Here is a 27,286-nt window from a genome sequence, read left to right as displayed (position 1 = left end):
TGTAGTCTCACCACTGGTCTGTGTGATGTAGGGCGATATGCTAGTCCTCCGCTACTGGTACTTAGTGTGATTCTATAACTACAGTCGTCCTCATTGGCAAGTAAGGTCTTCAGTGTGATACTATACTGTCGGTCTCCACTTAGTACGTCTTAGTGTGATACTATACTGTAGTCTCCACTGAGTACAGTCTTTAGTGTGATACTATAACTGTGTCTCCAACTTAGTACAGGTTTGTGTGATACTAGGTACTAGTAAGTCTAACACTGGTTGTTAGTAAAGCTTAGTAGATGATACTAGTAAGCTGTCGTATGCCGGCACTCAGTAAAAGGCTTAGTAGCTGATCTTGCCTTGCTAGTCTTCCCATGAGGCTTAGACCGGCTTAGTGTGATACTATCTGTAGTCTCCACTCAGTACATGCTCTCATTGTAGTGATACTATGCTGTAGTTCTCCACTGAGTAACAAGGGCTTAGTGGTGATACTATAACTGTAACGTAGATGTGGCATCAGGTCACAATGCTTCGTGGTGGATTATTTATTGGGCAGTGTCTCCAACTGGATTCAGCTTTAGTGTGAATCCTATGACTTCACGGCTGTAGCTCCAATAGTACAGTCTTAGTGTGATACTATAACTGAGTTACTCAGTAAGTTTAGTGTGGTACTACATGTAGTCTCCACTAAGTACAGGTTAGTGTGATGCTAATAAAACTGTAGTCATCCCTGAGTACTTAGTGTGGTTCTATACTGAATAAGTCTCGCACTCAGTACAAGGTTACGTGTGGTATATACTGGTGTCTCATAAGGTCGGCTTAGTGTGATGCTTATAACTGTGTCTTCCACTGAGTACAGGGCTTAGTGTTGATACTATGCTGTAAGTTCTCATAAGTACACAGGCTTAGTGTGGATGCTATACTGTAGTTCCACTGAGTAAGGCTTAGTGTGATAACTATATGTATCTCCATAGTAAGGCTTAGTGGTGATGGGCTATGCTGGTAGTCTCCACTGAGTCAGGCTTAGTGTGATCTATATACTGTAGTTCTCACTAAGTAAAGGCTTAGTGTGATGCTATACTGTTTCGTCTCCATCAGGTCAGTCTTAGTGTGAATACTCAACTGGTAGTCTGCACTAAGTACAGGCCTTAGTGTGATGCCTATGCTGTAGTCTCCACTGAATACAGGCTTAAAGTGTGATCTATACTGTAGTCTCCACTAAGTAAGGTTGTGTGATGCTTTACTGTCGTCTCCACTCAGTAAGTTTAGTGTGATACTATACTGTAGTCTCACTAAGTACAGGCTTGAGTGGTGGATGCTATATGTAGTCTCCATGGTACAGGCTAGGGTGATATATACTGTTTTGTCTCCATGAGTAAAGGCTTAGTGTGTGCTATACTGTGTCTCATCAGTACGTCTTAGTGGTGATGCTATTCGTGCAGTAGAGTAGTGGGTGTAAAATAATGTGTTGTATGTTAGGACAGACATTTCTTCCATCTTTGTTTGGGACCCGCAGGAACGTAAGCTTCTGACTTTGCAGGAATTGATGGAGATTCTTAGAATCCAATACACAAAAATAAATAAATAAAATGATTTCAAGTTTTGGAAGTAATGTCTAGGGGATATTTCTCAGAAATCTGGTAACACTGGGCGCTTGATTTAAATGTGTATAACACACCACACTGGCAAAACTGACTCCCATTCTGTTTAAAAGAGGAGGGTAATATGGCATTATTCTATGTTTATTGGCAGTGCTACTGAGTACACGCATCGTCGCGCTCGCGCACTTCTATACAGTGTACTATTTTAAAGGGTCTCCTAGGGTTTAAACAATATACTGTTTTAAGCAAGTGTCTGACATCTGAGCTGTTATAAATCCCAACAGAGGTTATGGACATTGAGCTGGTTATAACAATCACAGAGGTTATGAATCTGAGCTGGTTATCACCATCAGCAGAGGCTCACTCGCCACATTGGAGCCTGGTTATAACATCCCACAGAGGTTATGGACATTGAGCTGGTTATAACATTCACAGAGGTTTATGACATGTGAGTCTGGTTATAACATCCACAGCGCGCTTATGTTAGTTGTGAATTGCGCGTTATTCCTATGGCTCCTCCCACCCCCGCCACCCGCCCCACCACCCACCCTCCACGGCCGCCCGTCCGGCATCAGATGTCCACCAACCTCAAAAAGGATACAAAGTAGGAAAGAATCAGTACAAAGGTGAAACATAAGCTCCACACAGCGACGATTATAGCATAAGAAGAAGATCAATACACCGCACGGCAGTCCGCTGTTCCCTCAACTATAGGAAAAGACGCTAAATAGGTTAAAGAGCCGAACAGCCAAGATTAAGGGCGGAGGACCAGGGTGAACACAGACCTTTGGCGCCGTAACATCCAGGGGTCCAAGACATTGCAGGGGTCCTTGCCGAGCATGCCAACACCCGCTGCCGAAGCTGACTTAACGGTGAGCACGACTCCGCTCGCGCCTTGCTTACCAGCGCGCTGGCACACAAGCTGGTCCGACCACCGAAGGGAAGCGTGAACACACGCGCGATACAAAGCAGTACCGAATTAGTGCGGGTCGCACTTCGCGTGACTGCGGTTGATGCCCACCAAACGCATTGACCACGCCCGAGCCAGGCACATCGACCGCACGACCGTTTAAGACCTTCAGTGGGCGGACACTTCCAAAGCACCTACCCAAGCCGGGGGGGAGGCCAAGGTTGGGTTGGCTACCCAATATTCAGTTTAGAACTGACCGCTTTGATTCCTTTACGCCACACACGGAAGTGGCGTGGCACAGGTCCCATAAGCAGCGTCGAAAGGCGCCACTTGTCGATCAAATCGGGCTACCCAGTACTGGACCACGCCGAGACTACTCCTGTATGGCTGGGCTCCCGTTGCGCAATCAAACCCCTGCAATGTCTGAGCACACAGAAAATACCCAAATCGCGAGTTTCGACCGCCCTTCGGTGTCAAGTAGGCCACCTCCACCCCCCCCCAAGTTTCTGACAACCACCATGGCCCGGAGCTACACCCCACAAGCACCGTCGAGCACAGCCATCCACTGCCTTCCAGTCGAAGCTGACGACATCATGGGCATGTCCAGAGTGTGCACTTATGCCTGAACGGCGGATCGAGGCCAAGGGGATGCCTACTCCATCTCTCAAGACTGAAGCTAAGGTTCGATCAACACGCCCCTAGCGAGATATCGCGCCGGCCAAGCCTGAAACCAACGTCCGTTCGTGGACCACACCGTCTGGTCTCTTGGCTTCCCTACCAAACAGCCGTCAGTGCACGGCAAGGAAAGTCTACCCCACCGCAGGGCCCACAAACGGTGATCCAGCAGCTCTGTCTCTGTCAAGGAGGCAACCCCCCAAAAATGGTCAGGATGACACAGCCTCCGCAATCTATGAGGACCAACGCTCGAGAGACAGCTGGAGGGTTGATAACCGACCCAAAACCTATCAGTGAAACCACACATAGTGGTCACTGAACCCGCTGACTCCGAGAGAAGTGACATAAACTAACCCCACAAGCAGAGTGGACACCGCGGGCGGAGGGGACATGGGAATGAAGGGGGGAGATAGGAGGGCAAACGCGAGGTAGAGGGTGGACAAGCGGGGTGAAGGATCCACCCAAGAAGCAAGTGACCGTCCGCCAACTTGAGTGTGGAGGAACAGAGGGGGACAGAGAGTGGGCAACGCGGGACAGGGGGAGGAGCAGGGACACCGCGCGATGAAAGCACAAGGAAATAAGGAGGACACGGATGGCGAGGCGAATATTCTCTCATAAGTCAAAGTACTGCCTGCCTAAATGGACCAGTGACGTCGGTATATGCGCGGCTCCTGCTGAGAATCCTGTTGAATCAGCCATGGACCCGAAGAAGACAGACACCGGGAGTATGTGTGTTTTTGAACTGTTAGTGTGTATGAAATTATGAAGGTCGACAGCATTCAATCAGAGGACGCGCGGCAAGATGGTTAAATGTGCGGGCGCTCGGATTCGATTGCAGAGATGCTTTATCATTAAACCACATCGGGCAGAAATCATGCTAATTGTTGGAAACACCTCTCTACCATGTAACTAGGCATGTCAGCCTAAAAGTAACCACTACTCTATTTTCAATGCAGCGCGCTCCTATATGGGACATCGGTGCGCGGTTAAAGTCTACTACCGTGATGTAGGCCAGAAAGACAGATGGTTCACTTGTCCAGGTCTGATAATTACCAATCACTTAGCATACCATTCTACGGAATTGCACACATCACTAATCCAAACCGCTTCTAATACTACCTGACCATACAAATCTTGCAGACTCACAGAAACGGTCATCTGCCTGTTACGCTGCAGATGGCCGTAATTGAATGCCAACGAGTAGAAATTCACTCGTCTTTTCCGAGTGTGTTGACAACATCTGATAATGAGATAAATTAATGGTTGTTCCAAAATGAACGACTGGCGGCCATGGATGGCGCATTCCGAGTACTATTTCTCAAAATTTCACATATATAAATTTTTTTCTCTGATACTATTTAGTACACTAGTATGAGGTATTTGAACACAACCAGCCACTCAGGCCTATAGAAATATTACTATGCTAATATATTCAAAAGCTCCCAGTCATTTTCCTCTACCCCCAATCATCCACTCTCATTCCTCTTTTTCTCATGTTCTCTGTCCTATTCATCCCCTGTGCAAACAGTAGTTGTTTTGTTCAAGCAGAAATGTAGCTATTAGCACTTCTTTTTTCATTCACACAAACACTGGCATATTTAAATCAGGGAGAATCCCCACAACCCCCTTTTTGTCTCTGCCCCCCCTTCATTTCTCTCTTGTTCTCTTTCACACAACATTTTTCCACCACCTTCAAACCAGCCAGCCCCATTGCTTCTTTCTCCGCCACATTTACAGTTTCTCTGGTCCAGGGTTAAGTGCTTGCCAAGGGCATATCAACAGATTTCACCAAGTCGGTTCATGGATTTGAACCAGCAACTTTTTGGTTACCTGACCAACGCTCACCTTGCCGCTCTTTTTCCTCTAAATCTCTCTCTCTCTCTCTCGTGCTCTTTCGCCTTCTTCTTCTCTCTTCCTCTCCTCTTCCTCTCTCTTCTCTCCTCTCTCTCTCTCTCTCTACTTCTCTCTCTTTTCTCTTCAATTTGAAAACCCTTGGTGCCCCCCACTCTCAATCCTTCTTGTCCACAACACACACACACACACACACACACACACACACACCACACACCACACACACACACCACACACACACATAGACACACAAGCACTGCATCCCTCCCCCTCCTCAACCCCCCTCAACACACACATGCACGACCACGCACACAATGAAACACAAACACACACTGGCACGCACCCCATTCCCCTGGCTCCTCCTTTGTCTGCCTGACTAAATCACCAGAAGTTGTTCAGTCCCAGGGGATTAATGTGTGTATGCCCATGAAGGGAGGGATGAAAAAGAAGGGAGAGAGGGAAAAAGGGAGCACAGTGTTTGTTATGTTTGCAGTGCAGCGACTCTGTGGTACAGAGGGACCCTCTGTTGTCCATGTCCTTCGTGTACTATGTGATGGAGACTGTGGTAGCCTAAATTATGTGATGGAATTTATGTTTCCCATGCTTGCATTAGCCTGTACATTAACTACGTTTTCAAACTTTGAGTTCATGTTTCATTAGAGAAGTATGGGGTTACCACGTGATACATTTTACTGTAGCTAGTTTGTCATGTTTGCAGTAGACTGTAAAAAAAAATCTACTTTCAGTTCCAGTTTCATAGAGAAGTTTGGGGTTAAATGGAGCTGAGCAGTAATAGGCTAATTGTAAACGTTTCATAATAATCTCGTAATAATCATGACTCGAAAGAGTCATGATGATTTTTTTTATGTTAGGCTGCATGTCAAGTGTACACACCTATATGGTCCATAAAGGGCCTGGAGGGACAGAGAGGCAGAACACAGCTGGATGTTCACATCTCATTACATGTAGGCCTACTTGATGTAACTCCATTACTGCAAGGCTGAATGGATGAGATTCAGACCAGCAGTGACATGATGTGATTGTGAACATGTGCCTTCACACAAAAACACAGGGTCTACGATCCAAATGGCACCCTATTCCCTATATAGTGCACTACTTTAGACCAGAAACCTATGCACCCTATTCCCTATATAGTGCACTTACTTTAGACCCAGCAGACCTATGCACCCTATTTCCCGTTATACTAGTGCCACTACCTTTTAAACCAGCAGACCTATGCACCTAACTCCTACATATAGTGCACTACTTTAGAAAAGCAGACCTATGCACCCTTCATAGTGCACTACTTTAGACCAGAGACCTATGCACCCTATATAGTGCCAACTACTTTAGTACCAAAACATATGCACCTATTCCCTATATAGTGCACTACTTTCTTGCAGCAGGGGCCCTGGATAAAAAAGTAGTGCACTATTATTAGGAAATATGTTTGCCATTTGGACACAGCCCATACAAAGCTCCCAAAACCAGGCTTTGTCAAACAGTATTTTGTTTTGTTATCCTTATCTCTTATGACCACTGATATTTATCATATTTTGCCTGCACAACATGGATGTAATTTCCCTGGTGTCAGGATTGTTTTATTTTTTAAAGGGGACATGTGTGTGGCACGCACGTATGTTACAGTTGACTGCTGTGTGTGTGTGTGTGTGTGTGTGTGTGTGTGTGTGTGTGTGTGTGTGTGTGTATATATACATATATACAGTGCCTAAAGAAAAGTCTACACCCCCCCTTGGATTTCTTCACATTTTATTATGTTACAAAGTGGGATTAAAATTGATTTCATCGTAGTTTTTTCCCCCACAATCTACACAAAATACTATGAAAAAGTAGAAGAAAAATTCCCCCCAAAATTACGATTGTTGAAAAATTAAACACTAATATACGTTGATTAGGTAAGTATTTACCCCCTTGGATTTCTTCACATTTTATTGTGTTACAAATTGGGATTCATTGTTTTTTTTTTATTATAAAAAATAAAGAATCAGAAAGATTAATGAAAAATAAAACACTAATAAACCTTGATTAGATAAGTATTGTTAGAATCACCTTTGGCGGTGATCAAATCAAATTTTATTTGTCACATGCGCCGAAAACAACAGGTGTAGAACTTACAGTGAAATGCTTACTTACGAGCCCCTAACCAACAATGCAGTTGAAAAAAATATGGATGGCCTCCCGGGTGGCGCAGTGGTCTAGGGCACTGCATCGCAGTGCTAGCTGCGCCACCAGAGTCTCTGGGTTCGCGCCCAGGCTCTGTCGCAGCCGGCCGCAACCGGGAGGTCCGTGGGGCGACGCACAATTGGGCTAGCGTCGTCCGGGTTAGGGAGGGTTTGGCCGGTAGGGATATCCTTGTCTCATCGCGCTCCAGCGACTCCTGTGGCGGGCCGGGCGCAGTACGCGCTAACCAAGGGGGCCAGGTGCACAGTGTTTCCTCCGACACATTGGTGCGGCTGGCTTCCGGGTTGGAGGCGCGCTGTGTTAAGAAGCAGTGCGGCTTGGTTGGGTTGTGCCTCGGAGGACGCGTGGCTTTCGACCTTCGTCTGAAAATAGCCTAGGTAGCCATTTGATTAGATGTTCAGGACTCTTATGGTTTGGGGGTAGAAGCCTCTTGGACCTAGACTTGGCACTCCAGTACCGCTCGCCATGCGATAACAGAGAGAACAGTCTATGACTAGGGTGGCTGGAGTCTTTGACAATTTTTAGGGCCTTCCTCTGACACCGCCTGGTATAGGAAGCTTGGCCCCAGTGATGTACTGTGCCGTTCGCACTACCCTCTGTAGACTCTTGTGGTCGGAGGCCGAGCAGTTGCCATACCAGGGAGGGATGCAACCAGTCGGGATGCTCTCGATGGTGCAGCTGTAGAACCTTTTGAGGATCTGAGGACCCATTCAGTCTCCTGAGGGGGAATAGGTTTTGTCGTGCTCTCTTCACGACTGTCTTGGTGTGCTTGGACCATGGTGATGTGGACACCAAGGAACTTGAAGCTCTCAACCTATTCCACTGCAGCCCAGTCGATGACAATGGGGGCGTGCTTGGTCCTCTTTTTCCTGTAGTCCACAATAATCTAATTTGTCTTGATCAYGCTGAGGGAGAGGTTGTTGTCCTGGCACCACATGTCCAAGTCTCTGACCTCCTCCCTATAGGCAGTCTCGTCGTTGTCGGCGATCATGCCTACCACTGTTGTGTCATCGGCAAATTTAATGATGGTGTTGGAGTCGTGCCTGGCCGTGCAGTCATGAGTGAACAGGGAGTACAGGAGGGGACTACCCTTACCACCTGGGGGCGGCCCAGGATGTCCAGGATCCAGTTGCAGAGGGAGGTGTTTAGTCCCAGGGTCCTTAGCTTATTTATGAGCTTTGAGGGCACTATGGTGTTAAACGCTGAGCTGTAGTCAATTAATAGCATTCTCACATAGGTGTTCCTTTTGTCCAGGTGGGAAAGGGCAGTGTGGAGTGTAATAGCGATTGCATCATCTGTGGATCTGTTGGGGCGGTATGCAAATTGGAGTGGGTCTAGGGTTTCTGGAATAAGGGTGTTGATGTGAGCCATGACCAGCACTTCATGGCTGTAGACGTGAGTGCTACGGGTCGGTAGTCATTTAGGCAGGTTACCTTAGTGTTCTTGGGCACAGGCACTATGGTGGTCTGCTTAAAACATGTTGGTATTACAGACTCGGACAGGGAGAGGCTGACAATGTCAGTGAAGACACTTGCCAGTTGGTCAGCGCATGCTCGCAGTACATGTCCTGTTAATCCGTCTTGCCCTGCGGCCTTGTGAATGTTGACCTGTTTAAAGGTCTTACTCACATCGGCTGCGGAGAGCGTAATCACACAGTCTTCCGGAACACCTGGTGCTCTCATGCATGTTTCAGTGTTATTTGCCTCGAAGCGAGCTTAGAATTAGTTTTAGCTCGTCTGGTAGGCTCGTGTCACTGGGCAGCTCTCGGCTGTGCTTCCCATTGTAGTCTGTAATGGTTTGCAAGCCCTGCCACATCCGACGAGTGTCCGAGCCGGTGTTGTACGATTCGATCTTAGTCCTGTATTGATGCTTTGTCTGTTTGATGGTTTGTCAGAGGGCATAGCGGGATTTCTTATAAGCTTCCGGGTTAGAGTCCCACTCCTTGAAAGCGGCAGCTCTAGCCTTTAGCTCAGTACGGATGTTGCCTGTAATCCATGGCTTCTGGTTGGGGTATGTACATACGGTCACTGTGGGGACGACGTCATTGATACACTTATTGATGAAGCCAGTGACTGATGTGGTGTACTCCTCAATGCCATTGGAGGAATTCCGGAACATATTTCAGTCTGTGCTAGCAAAACAGTCCTGTAGTTTAGTATCTACTTCATCTGACCCCTTTTCTATTGATCGAGTCACTGGTGCGTCCTGCTTTAATTTTTGCTTGTAAGCAGGAATCAGGAGGATAGAATTATGGTCAGATTTGCCAAATGGAGGGCGAGGGAGAGCTTTGTATGCATCTCTGTGTGTGGAATAAAGATGTTCCAGTGTTTTTTCCTCTGGTTGAACATTTAACATGCTGATAGAAATTTGGTAAACGGATTTAAGTTTCCCTGCATTAAAGTCCCCGGCTACTAGGAGCGCCACCTCTGGGTGAGCGTCTTCTTGTTTTCTTATAGCAGAATACAGCTCATTCAATGCTGTCTTAGTGCCAGCCTCAGATTACAGCTATGAGTCTTCTTGGGAAAGCCTATAAGATCTTTGCACGCCTGGATTGTGCAATATTTGCCCATTATTCTTTTCGAAATTCTACAAGCTCTGTCAAGGGGTTGGGGATCATGGCTAGACAGAAATGTTCAAGTCTTGCCATAGATTTTCAAGCAGGTTTAGGTCAAAACTGTAACTAGGCCAATCAGGAACATTCACTGTGTTCTTGGTAAGCAACTGCAGTGTATATTTGGCTTTGTGTTGTAAGCTATTGTAACGCTCATCTTTCTCCTCATCTGGTCAGGAACGTGACAGCTATTGTCCTGCTGAATGGTGAATTCCTGGTATAAAGCAGACTGAAGCTGGTTTTCCTCTAGAATTTTTCCTAAGCTTTGCTCCATCCCGTTTCTTTTCATCCTGAAAAACTCCCCAGTTTTTGCCGATGTCAAGCATACCCATACCAGGATGCAGCCACCACCAAGCTTGAAAATAAGGAAGCAGTTACGCTGTGATGTTTTGTGTTGAATTTGCCCCAAACATAAGGCTTTGCATTCAGGCCAAAAAGTGTATTCCTTTGCTGTGTTTCTTTGCAGTATTACTTTTGTGCTTTGATGCATACATATGCATGTTTTGGAATATTTTTATTATTCTTTTCACTCTGTCATTTAGGTCATTATTGTGGAGTCACTACAATGTTGTTGATCCATCCTCAGTTTTCTTCCGACTCAGCCATTGAACTTGGTAAGCATTTTAAAATCACCAATGGCCTCATGGTGACATCCCTAAGCAGTTTCCTTCCTATCCTGCAGCTCAGTTCAGAAGGACGACTACATCTTTGATGTGTCTGGGTGGTTAAATAGATCATCCACAGCATAATTATTATCTTGACCATGCTTAATGATATATTCTATGTCTGATTTGTTATTCTTACCCATCTACCAATCACTGCCGTTCTTTATGAGGCTTTCGATAAGCTCCCTGCTCTTTGTAGTTGAATCTGTGCTTGAAATTCAATAGTTGACTGAGGGACCTAACAGATGTTGAATGTATGGGGGACAGAGGAAGGGGTAGTCATTCAAAAATCATGTCAATCCCTATTATTTCACACAGAGTGAGTCCATTTAACTTTTGTGATTTGTTAAACCAATTTTTACTTCTGAACTAATTTAGGCTTGCCTAAACAAAGGGCTTGAATACTTATGCAACGACTATATTTTAGTTATTACATTTGTATTAATTAGTAAAAATGTGTAGCATTTTCTATTCACTTTGACATTTGTGTCAAATTTGTGACACATTTTTTATTAAATCTATTTCAATCCCACTTTGTAACACAACGACATGTAAAAACAGTTCAAGGGTGTGTAGACTTTCTATAGGCAATTTTTGTGTGTGTGTGTGTGTGTTTGTGTGTGTGTGTGTGTGGTGTGTGTGTGTGTGTGTGTGTGTGTGTGTGTGTGTGTGTGTGTGTGTGTGTGTGTGGTGTCATGCGTGTACGCACATCTGTGTGTGTATGTGCATATGTGTGTGTTTATGTATGCGTGTGCATGTATACATGCCTGTGTCTGTGTGTGTGTGTGTGTGTGTGCTTGCGTGCCTGTAAATGTGTGTGTAGGAGAGAGTCAGTGACTGTGAGGGAGAGAGGGATGGGCTGTGTCAGTGTGAATGTGTTTGATGCACTGTGATAACTCTGTTCCATGGGAACTCCTTGCCCTGGGGACACTGGGGAATAAGCTCTTGTTTAAAGGAGATATTCCCCCGTGTCACCTATTTCCTGCTGAGGCCTTACCTATCAACCCATGTCTGTCTCATTCATAGACTCACTTATATAATGTCTGTCCCCATTCCCCACTGTCTGGTCCCAGATCTTTTTGTGCTGTCTTGTCCAATGATTGTTCAATGACCATAGGAGTTGGCAAGATAGCACAAACAGATCTGGGACCAGGCTAATGTCTGTCCTATATAATATGTTTGTCTCCACTCTGGTTCCTTTCTCTTGTTTGTGGTCACATCAATTGATAAGGTCAAAGGACAGGAAAGGACAACGAGAAAAGTTCAGGTTAGCACTGTAATGTGAAAGAGGTATAAGTCAATTGAGAGGTTTGGAATACTGTTACTGTAGCTACCTGACTAGACAGCAGCTAGACCTACAGTACTCCTGTGACATGTATCTACAGACAGAATAGAGTTTGTGCTCTTTATAGTTATAGTGTCTACCTTTCATCTTTGTCTCAATCCTCATGCTGTAAACAGACTATAGCCTTAATGTAGGCTACAGATGGAGGAGCTTGCAATAGCATGTATTACTGTACTGTATGGGTCTAAGTAGTAATGTACAGTGCCTTCAGAATGTATTCACACCCTTTGACTTTTTCCTCATTTTGTTGTGTTACAGCCTGAATTTAAAATGGGTTAAATTTAGATTTTGTTTCACTGGCCTTCAAACAATACCCCATAATGTCAAAGTGGAATTATGTTCTTCGAAATGTGTACAAATTAATAAAAAATAAAAAGCTGAAATGTATTAACAAAGTATTCAACCCCTTTGTTATGGCAAGCCTAAATATGTTCAGGAGTAAAAATGTGCTTAAGTCACATAATAAGTTGCATGGACTCACACTGTGTGCAATAATAGTGTTTAATTTTTTTTTTTTATGACTACCTCATCTCTGTACACCACACATACAATTATCTGTAAGTTCCCTCAGTCGAGTAGTGAATTTCAAAGACAGATTGAACCACAAAGACCAGGGACGTTTTCCAATGCCTCGCAAAGAAAGGCACCTATTGGTAGATGGGTAAAAAAAAGCAGACATTGAATATCCCTTTGAGCAAGGTGAGGTTATGAATTGAGCTTTTAGATGGTGTATTAATACACCCTCTCATGAGAAAGATACAGGCGTCCTTCCTAACTCAGTTGCAGGAGAGGAAGGAAACCGCCCAAGGATTACACCATGAGGCAAATGGTGACTTTAAAATAGTTACAGAGATTAATGGCTGTGATAGAAAACTGAGGATGGATCAACAACATTGTAGTTACTCAACAATACTAACCTAAYTGACAGAGTAAAAATAACGAAGCCTGTTCAGAATACAAATATTCCAAAACATGCATCCTGTTTGCAATAATACAGTAAAGTAAAACTGCAAAAAATGTGGCAAAGAAATTAACTTTATGTCCTGAATACAAAGCTTTATGTTTGGGGCAAATCCAATACAACAAATCACGGAGTACCAGTCTTCATATTTTCAAGCATGGTGGTGGCTGCATCACGTTATGGGTATGCTTGTCATCAGCAAGGACTAGGGAGTTTTTTATTTATAAAAAGTAACGGAAAAGAGCTAAGTACAAGCAAAATTGTTCAGTCTGCTTTCCAACAGATACAGCAGGACAATAACCTTTCAGCGGGACAATAACCTTTCAGCAGGACAATAACCTTTCAGCAGGACAATAACCTTTCAATAACCTTTCAGCAGGACAATAACCTTTCAGCAGGACAATAACCTTTCTAACAGGTCAATAACCTAAAACACAAGGCCAAATCTACACTGGAGTTGCTTACCAAGACGACAAGGCTGTTACTGTGTAATAGAGTAGCTACAAGTACGAGTTGACAGATATCGCTAAGAGTTGACAGATCGCTAAGAGGATCCCTCTGCTCATGAATGAATAATGAAGGAATGAATGGTCCATAGTACTGAATCATCCATTTTTAATCATCAGAACAGGATTTAGTACCGCTGTATTGACTAATGGTCTCCACCATTGATCTCCACCAAACACAACTAAAATTGCAACACACTCACTAAATTCTGATTGATGACAAACTCAAAGCAAAACTATGCAAGATGACAGATTCCTTCGTTTAACTAGTCTATGAAGTTAAATGCACAACACTTTTTAGGGGTGCTGGGCTGTAGAAAACTTTACTTAGTTGAACTGGCCCATAACAAAGATTAGTCTGTCATCAGGGTTTTTGATTAACAGATTTTAATGGTTCCTTTCCTCAGAGTAGGCCTACATTATCTCAAGTCTCACCATACATGGGCAGCTTGTAGCATGGCCTGTTCTGACATGGCCTGTTCTGGCAGGGCCTGTTCTTAAGCCACCCAATCCAAAATGAATTAATCACCTGACAGTCTTCAGAATTAACCCCAAAACACTGGAAACATAGAACATGCCATCTGCGTTATCCAGCATCTTATTACTGGAGCATTTCTTCAGCAGACTTATGAGGGTTGAAACTGAAAGAAACAGTCGGTATCGGCTGGCTGGCAAATTAAGGATTGTAGTAATTTAGAAGATAAAAGTTTGCTACTAGCTACGGCACAAACTGCAGAAATAGAAAACCCATTGCAGAATATTCCCTTTTTTAGAAGGCAATCAACACTGGAGATGGAACAGACACTGGGGAAATGCCTGGGAGTAACACCATAAATGGGTACTAGCCAGGCAGTGTTTAAAGTGTCCTATTAGGAATAAGTTACATTCAAAATGAGGAAACCATTCCTCTGAGGAGTGTATGAACATTTCTCCATTAATAAGAACAATTTGATTTGATAGGATTTTACACAGTGTGAGCAGGCATTCTTTGACAGACAGGACTGACTGTGGAAAGGAATATAGTACCAGGATAGAGCTGAGAACTTTGATTATTCTCAGATCCTCCCTCTGTGCAGTCCTCCACTGACCTCACCATCAAACCCAGAACATCAAACAAAAACAATATCAAACATCAAACTGAAACTGGTGTTCTTGGAAATGAATGATTTGAATATGACTTGAACAGTGGAAAGTTATTAGCATCTCGCTATACTAGCCTGCTGAATACTAATGTGTTTGTTTGTTTTCTTCACAGGATTTACCTGAGGAGATTCACCTTAAGACTTTGAAGGAGAAGATTATCTAGAAGAGGAGGAAGAGGCCCTAGCTTCCCTCAGCTTCCCTCTCTTTCCCAGAGACATTAAACACTCTCCTCTGCCTCAGCGTGTGTATATAGTAAGGTTGGCTGAGGTGAGGCTTTATTGAGGTGCYTATTGAGGTTAGTCCCCTTGGTAAGGTGCACAGGAAAGGGTATGCACTTTAGGAGATGGAGAGAAAGAAAGTAAGGACATAAAGCTAGGACGGAGTGGAGATAAGAAGCACTGTGCTGCTCATCCTCTTTATGCCTCTGTAAAGACTCTAAAGAAAGGAGAGAGGAGGACGGGAGCCTCTAGTGGCAGGGCCCAGCCCCGTAGTCACCAGCAACACTGGAAGAACAGCAGCCAGAGAACCTAGAAGCTGGGTAAGAAGAGGACCACAGAAAGAGAGGAGAGACGGGGACTGAACGAGAACCAGAGGGTCGGAGGAGGAGAGGACGGGGAGCAGGAGGGGCATCCCCATGGCGACGGACCCTGGAGAACCCACGGGGACAGAGGACTCCTCAGAGAAACCTGATGGAGCGCGAGAGGAGGAGACGGAGCAGGAGGATGGCAGGAGGGAAAGGACGCAAAGTACCCCCTCTGACTTCCCCTCCTCCCAGGCCCAGGAGAGGAGAGCCGCCGAGGGTAGGGATACAGCAGAAGGACCAAGAGGAGGCGGAAGCAGAGGAGGGCGAGGAGAGATGGAGGACAGAGATGTTAAGGAAGAGGAGATGCCTCCGTTTAGACCTATGTCTCTCTCCACACCCTCATCCCCGGCTGCGACCGTGGTGGCTTCAGGGTCAGGAGGTCATGGGCCGAGGCTGAGGAGAGAGAAGCGTTTCTTCAGGAAGAGTGTGGAGATCTGCGAGGAGGAGGACGAGGTGGCGGCAGACCCCCCAGATGTGTCCCACTCCACCCCCCACCTGGATTCAGTCTTCACCCTCACCGGGGCCCAGGCCCCTACCGCCWCCGCCGCCTCAGCTTCCGCAGCCCTAGGACACGACACCGCTCACCATGACCCATCCAGCCCCAGCACCACCCAGGACCCTGGGGCCAAGGACGCCCCCTCCTCCGCCCCTGCCCAGACGGGGAAGGAGAGGGACAGGGAGCAGGAGGAGGAGGCAGAGATGAAGGCCATGGCCACCTCGCCGGGGGGGAGGTTTCTGAAGTTTGACATTGAGCTGGGGAGGGGAGCCTTTAAGACCGTTTACAAAGGCCTAGACACCGAGACCTGGGTGGAGGTGGCCTGGTGCGAACTACAGGTAAAGAACAATACTCTCTCTTTCTAGTTCTCTCGAGGCTAGACACTTTTCAGACATTGTGCCGGCCCAAAACAAACTGTCCTGCCTTGGATATGTTATTTTCAGCACGGCTCCAACAAGTATGGTGGATGCGTATGCAGACAAGCTCAGTACAGCTTGGTTTGGTTCAGCTCAGTTTTATGCAGGCCAGCTCAGTACAGCTTGGTTTGGTTCAGCTCAGTTTTATGCAGGCCAGCTCAGTAAGCTTGGTTTGGTTCAGCTCAGTTTTAATGCAGGCCAGCTCAGTACAGCTTGGTTTGGTTCAGCTCAGTTTTATGCAGGCCAGCTCAGTACAGCTTGGTTTGGCTCGGCTCAGTTTTATGCAGGCCAGCTCAGTACAGCTTGGTTTGGTTCAGCTCAGTTTTATGCAGGCCAGCTCAGTACAGCTTGGTTTGGTTCAGCTCAGTTTTTATGCAGGCCAGCTCAGTAAAGCTTGGTTTGGCTCGGCTCAGTTTTATGCAGGCCAGCTCAGTACAGCTTGGTTTGGTTCAGCTCAGTTTTATGCAGGCCAGCTCAGTACAGCTTGGTTTGGTTTAGCTCAGTTTTATGCAGGCCAGCTCAGTACAGCTTGGTTTGGTTCAGCTCAGTTTTATGCAGGCCAGCTCAGTACAGCTTGGTTTGGTTCAGCTCAGTTTTATGCAGGCCAGCTCAGTACAGCTTGGTTTGGTTCAGCTCAGTTTTATGCAGGCCAGCTCAGTACAGCTTGGTTTGGTTCAGCTCAGTTTTATGCAGGCCAGCTCAGTACAGCTTGGTTTGGTTCAGCTCAGTTTTATGCAGGCCAGCTCAGTACAGCTTGGTTTGGCTCGGCTCAGTTTTATGCAGGCTAGATCAGTACAGCTTGGTTTGGTTCAGCTCAGTTTTATGCAGGCTAGATCAGTACAGCTTGGTTTGGTTCGGCTCAGGCCACGGTTTGATTTCTGGTTTATGAAACAGGTTCTGTTTAAGTATGTTAATTACATGTGAGTGGTCTCTAGAGATAATGGCATGGAAGGTGTAGGGAGGTAGTACTAATCAATGGCAAAATATATTGTGCTGATTTTACTGGTCTGTTTGAAAATCTATAGCTATTACTTTTGTATTAAATTACACACACCATAATGCATGACTTAAAGTCAGTTGAAATCTTCCCAGGACCGCACACAAACACAAACACACACACACACACACACACACACACACACACACACACACACACACACACACACACACACACACACACAGACACCACACACACACACAACACACACACCACAGGCACGCACGCACACACCACACACACACACAGGCACGCACGCAACCAGACACGCACGCACGCACACACACACACGCCACGCACGCACACGCAAACGCACACCACACACACACCAGACACGCACGCACGCACACACACACACACACACAGAGACCCACACCTAATGCTTCCCAAGAGTCTTCTCAGGAGCTTCTCTCTTCCCTGGGATAATCTCAGCCTGTTGTCTGCTCACAATTCAGTCTGAGATTCAGACTCACTGCAGCACATTGGAGACAAAAGAGAGGAGAGAGAGAGAGAGAGAGAGAGAGAAGAGAGAGAAGAGACTGAGAGAGAGAGACACAGAGAGAGAGAGAGAGAGAGGGGGAAAAAGAGGGGAAGAAGATGTCTTTTGCTGCACTCAGGAAAACATGAATAATGCATGATGATATAGTAGTAGGTACACTCCCTTTGAAGAACCCTTTTTGGTTCCAGGTAGAACCGTTTTTGGTTCCAGGTAGAACCTTTTGGGTTCTATGTAGAACCCTTTCCACAGATGGTTCCAAAAGGGTTCTACCAGGAACAATAAGGGTTCACCTGGAACCAACAAGTGTTCTCCTATGGGACAGCCGAAGAACCCTTTTAGAACCCTTTTTTCTAACAGTGTAGTATTCATTCCTACTGCATTGCAATTAATGTATTATATTCTGTACTACTATTCATTATCACTGCATATGTCATATATATACATTACCGGTCAAAAGTTTTAGAACACCTACCCATTCAAGGTTTTTCTTTATTTGTACTATTTTCTACATGGTAAGAATAATAGTGAAGGCATCAAAACTATGAAATAAAACATGGAATCATGTAGTAACCAAAAAAGTGTTAAACAAATCAAAATATATTTTATATTTGAGATTCTTCAAATAACCATCCTTTGCCTTGATGACAGGTTTGCACGCTCTTGGCATTCTCTCACCCAGCTTCACCGGGAAATCTTTTCCAACAGTCTTGAAGGAGTTGGCCATGCTGGTTAAGTGTGCCTTGAATTCTAAATAAATCACAGACAGCACCCCCACACCATAACATCTCCTCCTCCATGCTTTACGGTGGGAACCACACATGCGGAGATCATCCGTTCACCCACACCACGTCTCACAAAGACACGGTGGTTGGAACCAAAAATCTCCAATTTGGACTCCAGACCAAAGGACAAATTCCCACCGTTCTAATGTCCATTGCTCATGTTTCTTGGCCCAAGCAAGTCTCTTCTTCTTATTGGTGTCCTTTAGTAGTGGTTTCTTTGCAGCAATTCGACCATGAAGGCCTGATTCACACAGTTTCCTCTGAACAGTTGATGTTGAGATGTGTCTGTTACTTGGCTGCAATTTCTGAGGCTGGTAACTCTAATGAACTTCTGTAGCAGAGATAACTCTGGGTCTTATATTCCTGTGGCGGTCCTCATGAGAACCAGCTTCATCATAGCCCTTGATGGTTTTTGTGGCTGCACTTGAAGAAACTTTCAAAGTTCTTGACATTTTCCGGATTGACTGACTTTCATGTCTTAAGTCATGATGGACTGTCGTTTCTCTTTGCTTATTTGAACTGTTCTTGCCATAATATGGACTTGGTTTTTAACCAAATAGAGCGATCTTCTGTATATCCCCTACCTTGTCACAACCCAACGGATTGGCTCAAACGCATTAGAAGGAAAGAAATTCCACAAATTAACTTTTAAGAAGGCACACCTGTTAATTAAAATGCATACCAGGTGACTACCTCATGAAGCTGGTTGAGAGAATGCCAAGTGTGTGCAAAGCTGTCATCAAGGCAAAGGGTGGCTACTTGAAGACAAATATTTAAAAAATATATATATATATATACTGTATATATATATACAGTATATACAGTTGAAGTCGGAAGTTTACATTCACTTAGGTTGGAGTCAGTAAAACACGTTTTTCAACCACTCCAACAAATTTCTTGTTAACTTCTTGACGCACGGATCCCTTTAGCGGGATCATTTTCGTGAACAACCGCTGAATTGCAGAGCGCCAAATTCAAAAGAAATACTCAAAATATTTATAATCATGAATCACATGTGAAATATACCAAAACACAGTTTAGCTTGTTGTTAATCCACCTATCGTGTCAGATTTTGAAATATGCTTTACAGCGAAAGCAATCCAAGCGTTTGTGAGTTTATCAATCACTAGACAAAACAGTAAGAACAGCTAGCCGCAAATTAGCTTTGTCACGAAAGTCAGAAAAGCAATAAAATGAATCGCTTACCTTTGATGATCTTTGGATGTTTGCACTCACGAGACTCCCAGTTACACAATAAATGTTATTTTTGTTCRATAAAGATTATTTTTATAACCAAAAACCTCCATTTGGTTTGCGCGTTATGTTCAGAAAACCACAGGCTCGTGCCGGTCCTGAAGGGCAGACAAGGGCAGACGAAAATTCCAAAATGTATCCGTAATGTTCGTAGAAACATGTCAAATGTTTTTTTATAATCAATCCTCAGGTTGTTTTTAACATACATAATCGATAATATTTMAACTGGACGGTAAACTATTCAATACTACAGAGAAAGAAAATGTCGAGCTACAACTCTCGGGCGCATGAACTAATCAAAGGACACCTGACGCGTTTTGATAAATCTCGCTCATTTTTCAAAATAAAAGCTTGAAACTATGTCTAAAGCCTGGTCACAGCCTGAGGAAGTCATTGGAAAATGAATCTGGTTGATACCCCTTTAAATGTAGGATGGGCAAGCAATGGAACAGGGATTTTTCCAAATAAAAAACACTTCCGGGTTGGATTTCCTCAGGTTTTCGCCTGCAAAATCAGTTCTGTTATACTCACAGCCAATATTTTGACAGTTTTGGAAACTTTGGAGTGTTTTCTATCTTAATCTGTAAATTATATGCATATTCAAGCATCTGGGCCTGAGAAATAGTCTGTTTACCTTGGGAACGTTATTTTTCCAAACATAAAAATAGTGCCCCCTAGCTGAAAGAGGTTAACAAACTATAGTTTTGGCAAGTCGGTTAGGACATCTACTTTGTACACGACACAAGTAATTTTTCCAACAATTGTTGACAGACAGATTATTTCACTTATAATTCACTTTGTCACAATTCCAGTGGGTCAGAAGTTTACATACACTAAGTTGACTGTGCCATTAAACAGCTTGGAAAATTCCAGAAAATGATGTCATGGTATTAGAAGCTTCTGATAGGATAATTTACATAATTTGAGTCAATTGGAGGTGTACCTGTGTATTTCAAAGGTCTACCTTCAAACTCAGTGCCTCTTTGCTTGACATCATGGGAAAATCAATCAGCCAAGACCTCAGAAAAATAATTGTAGACCTCCACAAGTCTGGTTTATCCTTGGGAGCAATTTCCAAATGCCTGAAGGTACCATGTTCATCTGTGCAAACAATAGTACGCAGGTAAACACCATGGGACCAGGCAGCCTTCATACCGCTCAGGAAGGAGACGCGTTCTGTCTCCTAGAGATGAACATACTTTGTTGTGAAAAGTGCAAATCAATCCCAGAACAACAGCAAAGGACCTTGTGAAGATGCTGGAGGAAACAGGTACAAAAGTATCTATATCCACAGTTAAACGAGTCCTATATCGACATAACCTGAAAGGGCGCTCAGCAAGGAAGAAGCCACTGCTCCAAAACCGCCATAAAAAAGCCAGACTACGGTTTGCATCTGCACATGGGGACAAAGATCATACTTTTTGGAGAAATGTCCTCTGGTCTGATGAAACAAAAATAGAACTGTTTGGCCACAATGACCATCATTATGTTTGGAGGAAAAAGGGGGACGCTTGCAAGCCGAAGAACACCATCCCAACGTGAAGCATGGGGGTGGCAGCATCATATTGTGAGGGTGCTTTGCTGCAGGAGGGACTGGTGCACTTCACAAAATAGATGGCATCATGAGGCAGGAAAATGATGTGGATATATTGAAGCAACATCTCAAGACATCAGCCAGGAAGTTAAAGCTTGGTTGCAAATGGGTCTTCCAAATGGACAATGACCCCAAGCATACTTCCAAAGTTGTGGCAAAATTACTTAAGGACAACAAAGTCAAGGTATTGGAGTGGCCATCACAAAGCCCTGACCTCAATCCTATCAAAAATTTGTGGGCAGAACTGAAAAAGCGTGTGCGAGCAAGGAGGCCTACAAACCTGACTCAGTTACACCATTACTGTCAGGAGGAATGGGACAAAATTCACCCAACTTATTGTGGGAAGCTTGTGAAAGGCTACCCGAAACGTTTAACCGAAGTTAAACAATTTAAAGGCAATGCTACCAAATACTAATTGAGTGCATGTAATCTTCTGACCCACTGGGAATGTGATGAAAGTAACAAAAGCTGAAATAAATAACTCTCTACTATTATTCTGACATTTCACATTCTTAAAATAAAGTGGTTATCCTAACTGACCTAAGACAGGGAATATTTACTAGGATTAAATGTTAGGAATTGTGAAAAACTGAGTTTAAATGTATTTGGCTTCGGTGTACGTAAACTTCTATTTTCAACTGTATAATACACTTTTCTGGTTACTACATGATTCCATATGTGTTATTTACAATGTAGAAAATAGTTCAAATAAAGAAAAACCCTTGAATGAGTAGTTGTTTTAAAACTTTTGACCGGTAGTGTATATATTGAAGTGACATGTTCCCCTTAGGCACTGTTGTTTAGCCTATCTATCTCTGACGAGCCTGACGCGAAGGATATACTGCTTCCTCGGGAACAGGCCCGATCCCCGTGATCTGCCTCTAGAGTAGGTGGAGAAAGAGGGGCCGAAGGGCGGGCTGCCTTCTAAGAATTCGTAGGCGATCAAATAAACCCCCACTTCCCTCCATTCTGCTTGCAAACAAGAATAAAAATCGACGAGCTATGCGGATGAGAATAAAATCGACGAGTTATGTGGAAGATTGAACTACCAAACGGACATTAAAAACTGTAACATCTTATGCTTCACGGAGTCGTGGCTGAACGATGACAATATCAACATGGTTATACGATGTACCGGCAGGATAGAACAGCGGCGTCTATGTATTTTGGTAAATAACAGCTGGTGCACGATATCTCAGGAAGTCTCGAGCTATTGCTCGCCTGAGGTAGAGTATCTCATGATAAGCTGTAGACCACATTACCTACCGAGAGAGTTTTCATCTGTATTCTTTGTAGCTGTTTACATACCGCCACAGTCAGAGGCTGGTGGCGTAAGCAAAGAAGAAAACGCTCACCCAGAGGCGGTGCTCCTAGTAGCTGGGGACTTTAATGCAGGGAAACTTAAATCTGTTTTACCAAATTTCTATCAGCATGTTAAATGTGCAACCAGAGGAAAAAGAACTCTGGACCACCTTTACTCCACACACAGAGACGCATACAAACTCTGCTTCGCCCTTCATTTGGCAAATCTGACCATAATTCTATCCTCCTGATTCCTGTGTACAAGCAAAAATTTAAGATGGAAGCACCAATGAATAGATAAATAAAAAAGTGGTATGGCATTGAGGAGTACACCACATCAGTCATTGGCTTCATCAATAACGTCGTCCCCACAGTGACCGTATGTACATACTCCAACCAGAAGCCATGGATTACAGGCAGCATCCGCACTGAGCTAAAGGCTAGAGCTGCCGCTTTCAAGGAGTGGGACTCAAACCCGGAAGCTTACTAGAAATTCCGCTATGACCTCCGACGAACCATCAAACAGGCAAAGCGTCAATACAGGACTGAGATCGAATTGTACTACACTGGCTCTGACGCTCGTCGGATGTGGCATGGCTTGCAAACCATTACAGACTACGAAGGGAAGCACAGCCGAGAGCTGCCCAGTGACACGAGCCTACCAGACGAGTTAAACTACTTCTATGCTCGCTTCGAGGCAAATAACACTGAAACATGCATGAGAGCACCAGCTGTTCCGAAAGATTGTGTGATCACGCTCTCCACAGCCGATGTGAGTAAGACCTAAACAGGTCAACATTCACAAGGCCGCAGGGCCAGACGGTTACCAGGACATGTACTGCAAGCATGTGCTGACCAACTGGCAAGTGTCTTCACTTACATTTTCAACCTCTCCCTGTTTGAGTCAGTAATACCAATATGTTTAAAGCAGACCACCATTGCCTGTGCCAAGAACACTAAGGTAACCTGCCTAAATGAAGCCATGAAGTGCTTGAAAGGCTGGTAAGGGTGTTGCTCACATCAACACCCTTATCCAGAAACCCTAGACCCACTCCAATTTGCATACCACCCCAACAGATCCACAGATGATACAATCTCTATTGCACTCCACACTGCCCTTCCCACCTGGACAAAATGAACACCTATGTGAGAATGCTATTCATTGACTACAGCTCAGCGTTCTTCACCATAGTGCCCTCAAAGCTCATCAATAAGCTAAGGACCCTGGGACTAAAACACCTCCCTCTACAACTGCGTCCTGGACATCCTGACAGACGCTCCCCAGGTGTAAGGTAGGCAGAAAACACTTCTGTCACGCTGATCCTCAACCCGGGCCCTCAGGGTGCGGGCTTAGTCCCCTGGTATGGCAACTACTCGGCCTCCGACCGCAAGCACTACAGAGGTAGTGCGAATGGCCCAGTACATCACTGGGCCAAGCTTCCTCCTCCAGGACCTCTATCAGAGGAAGGCCCTAAAAATTGTCAAAGACTCCAGTCACCCTAGTCATAGACTGTTCTCTCTGCTACCACATGGCAAGCGGTACCGGAGCGCCAAGTCTAGGTCCAAGAGGCTTCTAAACAGATTCCACCCCCAAGCAATAAGGCTCCTGAACATCTAGTCAAATGCTACCCAGACTATTACATTGCCCCCCCCCCCCACACCACTGCCACTCTCTGTTTTCATTTATGCATAGTCACTTTAATAACTCTACCTACATGTACATACTACCTCAACTAACCGGTGCCCCCGCACATTGACTCTGTATCGGTACCCCCCGTTATTTAGTGCTGCTCTTTAATTACTTGTTACTTTTATCTCTTGTTCTTATCCGTATTTTTTTTTAACTGCATTGTTGGTTAGGGGCTCGTAAGTAAGCATTTCACTGTAAGGTGAACCTACACCTGTTGTATTCGGCACATGTGACTAATACAATTTGATTTGATATTTCAAAAGTATTGTGTTGTAGAGGCCAATGCTTTTGTGTCTGTTCCTGAGCTGTGACAACCAACACAACAGGATCAATGAAGCTTAACCCTATAAATGAATGATGATATTTACATAGAACAATCAACAATTGGACAAGAAAGGTAGAGTGGAGAAAAGAGGGTGTGTGCAGGTACTGAAATAGGAACAATAGCCATAATGAGAACATACCTCACCAAGAGGTTGAGATTAAGATGAATGATAAGGTGAACATAGAACAACACAGAGACAGAGAATGAAAGGAGGAAAGAAAGCAAGAGGTGAAAAGGGAAAGGGATGTGCGTACAGGACAGGAAGTGAAATATGAACCAGTAGTCGCTTTAGAGAATGTCCCTTCCCATTGGTGGACTCTCATAAATGTCATTTATTGGCCCTGAAGACCTGAGAGCGTGACCAGCTAAATGTGAGATTGTACCCTTGCAGAGCAGCTCTTGATTTACTGACACTGTAGATCGACAGGGAACATCAGCCAACGGCATCATATGGTGTGGCCTCAACTGGTGGGAGACACCAGTCTAACTTACTGTTTGCGGTCACAAAAGAGAAGCTGTGTGATTCGGCAGCTGATTTGTTTGATGTCTTTGTGTAGAAAGGCTAGTAGGCTAGTCTACCACGGCTGTGTGGAAAGGCTACTAGGCTAGTCTACCACGGCTGTGTGGAAAGACTAGTAGGCTAGTCTACCACGGCTGTGTGGAAAGGCTAGTAGGCTAGTCTACCACGGCTGTGTGGAAAGGCTAGTAGGCTAGTCTACCACGGCTGTGTGGAAAAGGCTTACTAGGCTAGTCCTACCACGGCTGGTGGGAAAGGATAGCTAGGCTAGTCCTACCACGGCTGTGTTGGAAAGACTAGTAGGCTAGTCTAGCCTACGGCTGTGTGGAAAGGCTACAGTAGGCTAATCTACCACGGCTGTGGTGGAAAGGATAGTAGGCTAGTCTACCACGGCTGTGTGGAAAGGCTAGTAAGGCTAGTCTATCCACGGGCTGTGTGGAAAGGTAGTTAGGGCTAGTCTACCACGGCTGTGTGGAAAGACTAGTAGGCTAGTCACCAGGCTTGTGTGGAAAGGCTAGTAGCTAGTCTTCCACGGCTGTGTTAGGTGTTGGCTGTGGAGCTTATGCTACATAGGCAGTGTGTCCAAACTCCCTCTCAAATGGCCCCTATTCAATCAATCAAATCAATGTATTTAATATAGCACCTTCTTATATAGCTGATATCTCAAGTGCTGTACAGAACCCTAGCTAAAACCCAAACAGCAAGGCAAATGCAGGTGTAAGAAGCAGCGGTGGGCTAGGAAAAACTCCCTAGAAAGGCCAAAACCTAGGAAGAAACCTAGAGAGGAACCAGGCTATGAGGGGTGGCCAGTCCTCTTCTGGCTGTGCTGGGTGGAGATTATAACAGAACATGGCCAAGATGTTCAAATGTTCATAAATGACCAGCATGGTCAAATAATAATAATCACAGTAGTTGTCGAGGGTGCAGCAAGTCAGCACCTCAGTGCTATTCCTTGTATAGTGCACTACTTTTGACCAGAGCCCTATGGGTCAATTCCATTTCAATGTTCTTAATTGAAAAGTAATGAAGCAAATTGTTTGGAATTGAAATTTCAGTTTACTTCTTGAATTGAAATAATTGAAATGGAATTGTGTTAGAGCACTGCTTATAAGACTAACAACCTCCATTGCTCCCCTCTAGCCTTTAGCTCGATTTCCCTGTTTAATAACAGCACTGCTTTTTCAAATATTTTGAATGTTTTATTCAGACAGTATTGAAGTAGAGGGGTAGATGAATGAGGAGAGGAGACCCAGTAGGAAGGGTTGATGTCCTGTCTCCTGGGGCGACAGACAGATTTTTATGTGTGCTTGGAACTGTGTTACCATTAGACCACTAGATCACGGGGCTCTACACATAGCAACCTCTGTATTCTTCCACCTTTCAGCTCTGTCCCTACTGCTCTTACCATAAATCACATCAGGTGTTACCACTAGACTGCTTGTAGAGCTATGACCACCAGCCCTGCTCTTACCGTAAATCAGTCCCACCAGCCAACCGACCGCTCTGGTTTAGATCACTTACCACTGGTCACACCATCAAAGGCAGCCAGCAGCAGCCAACCATACCTAAGCACTTAGGAAAGCCAGACATCCTCAACCAGAGACTTACTGAGGCAGTAAAAGTAGCCTGTTTCCATTAAGGCAGTAGTACTAGTGTGTACCATTTACTGTGGTAGTTACACGTTTATTGTACCACCAGAGAAGGAAACCTGTACTATGATTGTATGCACTCTGCTTTGGCCCTTATCTCAAGTAATGAAAACAGTGTTCTTGATCTTGGATTTGCAAACATACTCTAGGCCTTTTCCACCTTATGAAAACTGTTTAAAATGAGAGAGACGGAGTGAGAGAGGGAGAGCGAGGGAGGAAGGGAGGGAGGGATGGAGAGAGAGTTAGAGACTGATGAGCCAAATAGAGGATTAACATGGCATGACTCCCAGAGAGTGGCAGTCTGGCTAATGCACACACACACACAACACAACACACACAACAACACACCACACACACAACCCACACACAACACACACAGCACAACACACACACAACACACACACACACACACCACACAGACACACCAACCACACACACACACACAACACACACACACACACACAACACACAGCGACACACTCCTCACACCTCTCTCTCTAGCTCTTTTTTCCCTCTCCCCACTCTCCTCCCTCCTCCCTCCGCTCATCCTCTCCCCCTCTTTGTTGTCAGAAGTGAGGTATCACGATCCAGGGAGTTTTATTAGCAGTGGGTGCCTGTCAGGCCGGGAAAACAATAAACCCTGCCGACAGCACAACAACTAACTGGTTCTGGGGCGGTCTGGGCTAGGGTAGAAGAAAAAAAATCAAAAAAAAACCCAAAAACC

At 44.8% G+C, this 27,286-nt stretch overlaps 1 protein-coding gene across 1 annotated transcript in view; it reads left to right on the top strand.

Annotated features, from left to right (window-relative positions):
• The window catches only part of LOC111966134 (uncharacterized), a 111,282-nt gene that overhangs the window by 18,594 nt on the left and 65,402 nt on the right, over positions 1-27,286 (top strand). The window contains exon 2 of the mRNA XM_070444341.1: positions 14,571-15,875. Coding sequence (XP_070300442.1) covers positions 15,093-15,875 — 783 coding nt within the window. The 5' untranslated portion in view covers positions 14,571-15,092. The remainder of the gene's footprint in view (positions 1-14,570; positions 15,876-27,286) is intronic.

Source organism: Salvelinus sp. IW2-2015, linkage group LG7, assembly GCF_002910315.2.
Source record: "Salvelinus sp. IW2-2015 linkage group LG7, ASM291031v2, whole genome shotgun sequence".
Taxonomy (NCBI): Eukaryota; Metazoa; Chordata; class Actinopteri; order Salmoniformes; family Salmonidae; genus Salvelinus; species Salvelinus sp. IW2-2015.
The sequence above is the reverse complement of the archived record's forward strand: the minus strand, read 5'-3'. Positions and strand labels throughout refer to the sequence as shown.